Source organism: Sturnus vulgaris, chromosome 5, assembly GCF_052056855.1.
Source record: "Sturnus vulgaris isolate bStuVul1 chromosome 5, bStuVul1.hap1, whole genome shotgun sequence".
NCBI classification, from domain to species: Eukaryota; Metazoa; Chordata; class Aves; order Passeriformes; family Sturnidae; genus Sturnus; species Sturnus vulgaris.
Window position 1 is genome coordinate 15,012,779 of NC_142247.1, and position 6,898 is coordinate 15,019,676.

Below are 6,898 nucleotides of genomic sequence, written 5' to 3' on the forward strand. Positions count from 1 at the left end.
TTGAGCCTATCCTTCCCAAAGGGAGATCTGTAGAGTAGTCATGAGCACGTGGGAGGAAAAGGTTTCTTTAGATGAGGAACTGCACCATTCCCCTTCTTGTTCATCTTGTTTGTGGAATAGTCAGTCTTCCACAGAAGCCAATTATTAATTAGATTAACCTCAGGAAATTTTTCTTTGAAGACATAGCTTGATTACTTTTAAAAAACTGGCCCAGCTGCAAGTCTTGCCAACTTCCTTCAATGAAAATAGCTGTAACATTTCAGAGCTGAGCAGTGCTATTCACACAATAGCTCATACAAGGAACAGGGTAGGAGATTTTTGATCTCTGGGAGAGGGTTAGGCATGATGTTCGCTGTCTTCTTGTCTGCCAGGAGTCCCAGCACAGGCATTGGGGGGCCACAGGAGGTGGGATGCTCTGGAAAATGGTTTGCAGGCAGGGTCTGGCTGCAGCTCCCCAGGGGAGTCCATCGAGTTCTCCGGTCCATCACAGGGACAGACAGAGCCCGGCTGGCCAGAGGCTGCAGCTGGGGCAGGGAGCAACTCCACAAATCAACAGCCCCCTCAGACTCATCTCCTCCTGGGACAGCTGGGTCAGCCTGGAGAAGAGAAGGCTCCGGGGAGGCCTCAGAGCACACTTCACTTCCTAAGGGGGCCTGTAAGAGAGCTGGAGAGGGACTTTTTGCAAAGGCATGTAGTGACAGGCCGAAGGGGAATGGCTTTAAAACTGAAAGAGGGTAGATTTAAAATTGATCTCGGGAAGAAATTCTTCCCTGTGAGGGTGCTAAGGCACTGGAACAGGTTGCCGGAGAAGCTGTGGATGTCCCATCACTGGGAGTGTTCCAAGGCCAGGCTGGATGAGCCTTTGAGCACCGTGGTGTCGCGGGGGTTGGCACAGGGTGCCCCGGACGGTCCCTTCCGCGGACGTGTGCCTGTGAGGCGGCGCAGGCCGGGCCCCCTCCCCTCCCTTCCCCTCCCGCCCCGCCCCGGCCGGGGGCAGCGGCGCGGCCCCGCCCCGGAAGCCGCGGGGGATGGCGGTCGCGGGGCGGCGGCGGCGGCGGGAGCGGCGGCGGGGCCGGGCGGGGCGGGCGCGGGCGGCGGCGGCGGCGGGCGGCGCCCCCGGGCAATATGTTCAAGAGAATGGCAGAGTTCGGGCCTGACTCCGGCGGCAGGGTGAAGGTGCGGCCTCGGCGGCCGGCGGGGCTCGGGCCGCGGGGGCGGAGCGGCAGCGCCTCTCTGAACGCGCCGTGCGCGCTTGTGCTCTTTTCATGCAGGGCGTTACCATCGTGAAGCCGATCGTGTACGGGAACGTCGCGCGGTATTTTGGGAAGAAGAGGGAGGAGGATGGCCACACTCACCAGTGGACGGTGTACGTGAAGCCGTACCGGAACGAGGTACGGCAGAGCCGCTTCCCCGAGAGGCTGCTCAGGCTTCGGAACAGGCGGGTGGGAAACGGGAATTGCTATGCCTGGAAGTGTGAAAACGCCTGTGGATGTGGCCTTGGCTTAAGGGCTGGGCTCCGTGATGTTAGACGTCTTTTCCTGCCGGGCAGCACCGGGATTCGAGGAAAGGGCAGGAGGGTCTTTGGCTGTAAGCAGAGAAAACACATTGGCTGGTGGGTTTCCAAAAAGGAAAACCATGGGAAAGGTATGCTTCCATTTATGGTTTTTTTGGAGTGGTCTTTCCAGTTCAGGGGAAGACGAGAACATTCATGGGGACGAACTATTAAAAGACTTGTGTGCCAGAACTAATTTTTCGATTTGCCATTTTACTTTCCCTTTGTGCTTAAAGTCAGAAGAAATACTGTTTAAAATCAGAAGGGATGTATGCATGTAGGATAGATGACTGAATATTAACTTGGTGTGCTGAATAGTCAGAAATAACAATGTTTCTGTTTTAGGACATGTCTGCATATGTGAAAAAAATTCAATTCAAGTTGCATGAAAGCTATGGTAATCCTTTAAGAGGTGGGTTTTGCATTTCGGCAGTTGTTCCTAGAACTGCGCTTTTGTTCTGGCTTTGTCATGAGATTAACACTTCTATGTTGCCTCTTGCAGTTGTTACCAAGCCACCATATGAAATCACCGAAACAGGCTGGGGTGAATTTGAAATAATCATTAAGATATTTTTCATTGATCCAAATGAAAGACCTGTAAGTACATTGAACTTCTAACAAAGTTAAATAATAATAAATAACAAAATTAAATAATTAATTAGGGTGGTCTACAGCTCTAGGAAATTGCTGATCAAAATAAGTCTCATTGGCCATGGAGGTAATAAAGTCTGTGCTTGTAGAAGATTATTTTAAGGATTGGTCACATTTTCCTCTTTCTGTGCTTCACTCCTGGTATTCATGCTTTTCCTGTCCTCGCCTTCTCTGACATTTACTAATATGTGACCACATATTACACCTTATCTGGGTTGAGCACACGCTGAGGATTTCTCTTCTATGTAGCTTCTAAGTTCTAGGGTATTTAAGTGTTTTAATTTTTTTTTCTGTCAGATCAAAATCAGTCAAAAAACAGCAGGGTTACTATGCTAGCACAGGTCTCTGTCTAAGAAGACCGGGTTAAAACAACTCTGTAGTTGGATAAATTACTGGAATTAATTTTTCTTCCATTCCTGTGTTTCAGACATATCTTGTAGGTTTGTTTCTTCAGGTTTAGGTAGGAAACTTGATTGCTCTATTTTAGGGAAAGAGGATGCTTATTTCTGTAAGAATTGAGTTCCTTCTGTCACATGAACAATCCTTTTTTTAATCTCTTTTTCGGCTAAATGAGAGTGAAACTAAATTTTGTTTTGAATACTTGGCAATTGGTAACAATGGGTTTCCTTTGCTGTTTGGCTCAGTAGCATCCTGACTTGTATTAATTCCATTCACAGCTTGACCAAGCTGTCCTAAGGTTGGTTGGGTGTTTTTCTTTGCTGCTGTGCTTGGAAGGCTGTTTTGGAGCCTGTCACGTTCTTCCTTTCCAGGAAGTACCAAAGGGAGTCAGGTACTGCTCTGTTCCACCACGGCTGCTGGGCCTGTTTGGAAGGGGAGAAGCGTGGGCTGTGTGTGCTCTTCCCGGGCCAGGTGGTCAGTGGCTCCTCGGGGCTGCACAGAGGGCTTCCAGTCCTCTCCCCAGCCTGCCATGTGCAGGGCAGGGATGGAAGAGTAATCCCATAGAGAGTTCAGTGAAAACTGATTCACAGCCTCCCTGGTGCTTCATTTTCTCAGGAATAGAGGATAAGGTCACAGAAAGCACTTCCTAACTGATTAACTGAGAAAGTCGGTTTGAATTAAATCACCCATTTGGAAATGTTTTCAGAGGATGTGATATTAGTATTTTTTATATATCTGTCCTAAACCACTAAATTTTTAGTCTCAAGAGGCTTTGGATAGTTGGCATTTTAACAGGTAATATTAAATTTAAAGTTTAATTCTGCTGAAGCTATATGACATTTATATTTGCATTCCTAAAACAGTTTTAAATCCTGTACAGTTATTTTGTAGGAACAAATACTGTTTGTTGATACCTAGAACAAGATTTCTATTCGCCTACAATTTTCAAGCTAATAAAAATCTGTCTTTGTATAGGTAACTTTGTATCACTTGCTGAAGCTTTTTCAGTCGGATACCAATGCCATCCTGGGGAAGAAGACTGTAGTTTCCGAATTCTATGATGAAATGGTATGAACATTCTTAATGTAATCCTCACTTTATTTTGAAGAGTATTAGTGATACCATGTATTTTTCTCCTTCATTAGATATTTCAAGATCCTACTGCAATGATGCAGCAGCTGTTAACAACGTCTCGTCAGCTAACACTAGGTGCTTATAAACATGAAACAGAGTGTAAGTTGAAAATTAAAATACTTTAATTCTAGAAATAACGATAGTTGGATTTGCTTTTAATGTGTTTTTTCTGGGCTGTAACAGTACAGTGGATTTGGATGCTGCAAAAAAATGTAATTTTGCATTAAATTTAACTTCAACTTTTGCAAAGGTATTAATATTTACCTCAAAACTTCTAAGATTTTCTTATCCTATGGCTGCTAAAAAAACAAACAAATTAGGAATTACTTGGTTTGAAGAGTGATGGCATGAACTACACCTAGTCTGACATCTTTGAAATGAATTAAAACAGAATAAATGAAGGCCACTCTGTGGTACAGTTCTGTTCAGCACTGCAAGCAAAGGTCACACTTGAAGGCCTGAGATACAGAACAGTTGGTGATGCTTAAGTCAAAGCAGCAACCCTTTGTAGATCAAGAGTAGTGTCTGAAAGCTCTTTTTCCCTTCTACTTCTTTACTGCAGGTAATTTCATAACATACTTTTTCAGTGCAGTGTAATGGTTTTTAGGTTGTTTTAATCCAATTTGTCTCCAAATATAAGCAAAAATATTAAGGGAACTAAGGAAATTAAATGAAAGTCCATTGGTTCATAAGTTGTAATGCATTTAGTGATTATTTCTGTTCTGTATTTCATCTCTCATTTGCTTTCTGAGAGTAGAAGATGTAGTAATTATTGAGCCAAAATCCTGCCCTATTAATTACAAACTTTAATCCATTATAGTCCACCTCACCTGACCTTATGTTCATGTGACAACAAATGTCAGGTATTTTTTGGACAGCAGACACCTAGAGCTAAGAGTGGTGAGTGATTATGAGTTTGAAGCCCTTCAAAGTTAGGGTTCCTATTTGCCTTAAGTCTGCTTGGCTCTGTGAGCATGTACTTCCTGCCTCAGTTCTGCCAGTCTTGAGGTGGATTTTTGTTATTGTTGCATGTTACAGTTTTTGTTTAGAAATTGTATAATATGATTCATAAAAACATTAAATTTAAACTTTTTTCATTTAACATTTTTGGATATTTTTCCAGAGAGTAGGTAGAAACTTTCAGTAGGCAGTGTTTCTTTGTATAAATGCTTTCTTAAAATGTGCTAATGAAGCAGATAATATTTGGCACTGCCCACAGTTATGTAATGGATGGGATATGAGTGGTCTCTGCAGCCTTCATAAACTTGTTGCTTTACCATCTTTGTCCTAAGAGCTGACCATGAAAAAAATAATAAAAAATAGAATACTTGATGCCAGATATTCATAAAAGCAGGGCAACATAACTGATACGTAGAATTAAACTCCAGTGAGACTTAGAAAATGGTTACAATACATGGAGAAGGAACCACAGAATGGTGGAAGCTTGAAGGGACTTCTGGATGCATCTTGTCCCCCCCTGCCCTAGCAGGGCCACCTGCAGCTGCATCCCAGGATTGTGTCCCCAGATGGCTTCTAAATGTCTCCATGGATGGAGATTCCACAACCTCTGGGCAATCTGTGCCACCACTTGGTCACTTTCACAGTGAAAGTTTCCTGATGTTCACAGGGAACCTGCCATGTTTCAGTTTGTGCCTGTGGCCTCATGTGCTGTCACTGGGCAACATATATTTATAGTTCTCTGTAATTTTCCATGTATCTGCTGTCACCATGTCAGGTTTTATTTTCCTCACCTAATCTTTAAAAAAAACTGTAGAAGATTATTTTATGAATTGTATAACTATCTATAAAACTGTTAGGCTGAATGAGATTGCAAAACTTTTTTTTTTTTAAATCCAGATTCTTATGCGGATACCATTTCGATTACAACCATTGAATCTCTAAGGATAACAGTAACAGACTTTTTTTTCAGGACACATGCTATCCAAATTACTGTTTCAATTAAAAAAAAAAAAGCAAATTTCATGATACTTAAAATATATATTTTTCTTTGTCACTGCCACAGTTGCAGATCTTGAAGTGAAAACCAGGGAGAAACTCGAAGCTGCCAAAAAGAAGACTAGTTTTGAAATTGCTGAGCTTAAAGAGAGACTAAAAGCAAGTCGTGAAACCATCAACTGTTTAAAGAGTGAAATCAGAAAACTTGAAGAAGATGATCAGTCTAAAGATATGTGACAAGTGCTGACTTGAGTGTGTACTGAGAACGGAAAGACTTCAGTCATGGAATTGTATGAGTTCTCTTCAGTTCTGTAACTGAGACTGTGAGAATTTCACTGGCAAGTGATTGAAGTTTGTGGCAATCAACTCCATAAATGGGAGAAAAAAGAAAGAATGTATCCTTGTTTTATAGTCAAAATCTGTGGGTACTTAACGATTTCTTTCAAGTGGAAGTGATCTTGAAGACCAGACTGCTTTTTCTTTGAAAACTGCATTTGAGTCGTGTATGGAAACTTTGTATTAAGTCTTGTATTAGTTCAATGTGATTTTACAAAATGCTGGTGTTTACTTTTTTACTTTTTTTTTTCTACTGATTGTTTAGAGATGCATCTTTAAAGCTAAAAATAAAATATGCAGTTTTTTATTTTAATTTTTTGTCTCTGTCCAGCTGTGGGCTTCAAGAAAAACTGTAAGTAGCCTATCCTGATTTAAGGCAGAGGTTGAAATACAAAGGTATGCAAGTTGTTTAAGTCTGGTTACAATGATTTTTGGTGTATCTCTGTTATTAGCACAGTGAAAGCACTTCCTGAAAACAGGATTTAAAATTACTTGTGTATTTACAGGTAAGAGTTTCTAGCTCCAAAGCTGCTTTAACACATAAAAATGCATCAATGCTACCAGCTATGCTCAGAAACAGCAAACTATTCCAGTACTGTTTTGTAGGATTTTGTTTCATATTTGTACTGTACTACAGTCACTTAGTCAAATGTTATCTCTGCCACTTCTTCCTCTTCTCACTCTTCCCCTGCTCCAGCCTGGTATCCCTCCCACAAGAGACAGTCTTCCATGAATTCTCCAATGGGAGAGCTTCTCATGGATTACATTTCTTCATGAAGCGTTAAGTACCCCATGGGGTCACGAGTGCTGCCAGCAAACCTGCACCAGTGTGAGCTCCTTTCCATGGGGCCACAGGAGCCTGTCCAGTGC

General features: G+C 42.4%; 1 protein-coding gene across 1 annotated transcript; it reads left to right on the top strand.

Moving 5' to 3' along the window:
- Nucleotides 1–1,075: 1,075 nt before the first annotated feature.
- On the top strand, nucleotides 1,076–6,341 carry YEATS4 (YEATS domain containing 4). Its single transcript, XM_014879793.2, has 7 exons — nucleotides 1,076–1,176; nucleotides 1,272–1,391; nucleotides 1,898–1,964; nucleotides 2,055–2,149; nucleotides 3,578–3,670; nucleotides 3,748–3,835; nucleotides 5,760–6,341. Exons 1-7 carry the CDS (start codon nucleotides 1,126–1,128, stop codon nucleotides 5,927–5,929), a joined length of 684 nt encoding a protein of 227 aa, XP_014735279.1. The 5' UTR covers nucleotides 1,076–1,125; the 3' UTR covers nucleotides 5,930–6,341.
- Nucleotides 6,342–6,898: the final 557 nt, after the last annotated feature.

What these genes read in the sequence shown, in the direction of transcription:
- YEATS4 (XM_014879793.2), top strand. Translation starts at nt 1,126, where the DNA reads ATGTTCAAGAGAATGGCAGAGTTCGGGCCTGACTCCGGCGGCAGGGTG. An exon ending in ACTCCGGCGGCAGGGTGAAG is followed by an intron (nt 1,177 to 1,271) that starts GTGCGGCCTCGG and finishes CTTTTCATGCAG; the next exon opens with GGCGTTACCATCGTGAAGCC. An exon ending in CCGAATTCTATGATGAAATG is followed by an intron (nt 3,671 to 3,747) that starts GTATGAACATTC and finishes CTCCTTCATTAG; the next exon opens with ATATTTCAAGATCCTACTGC.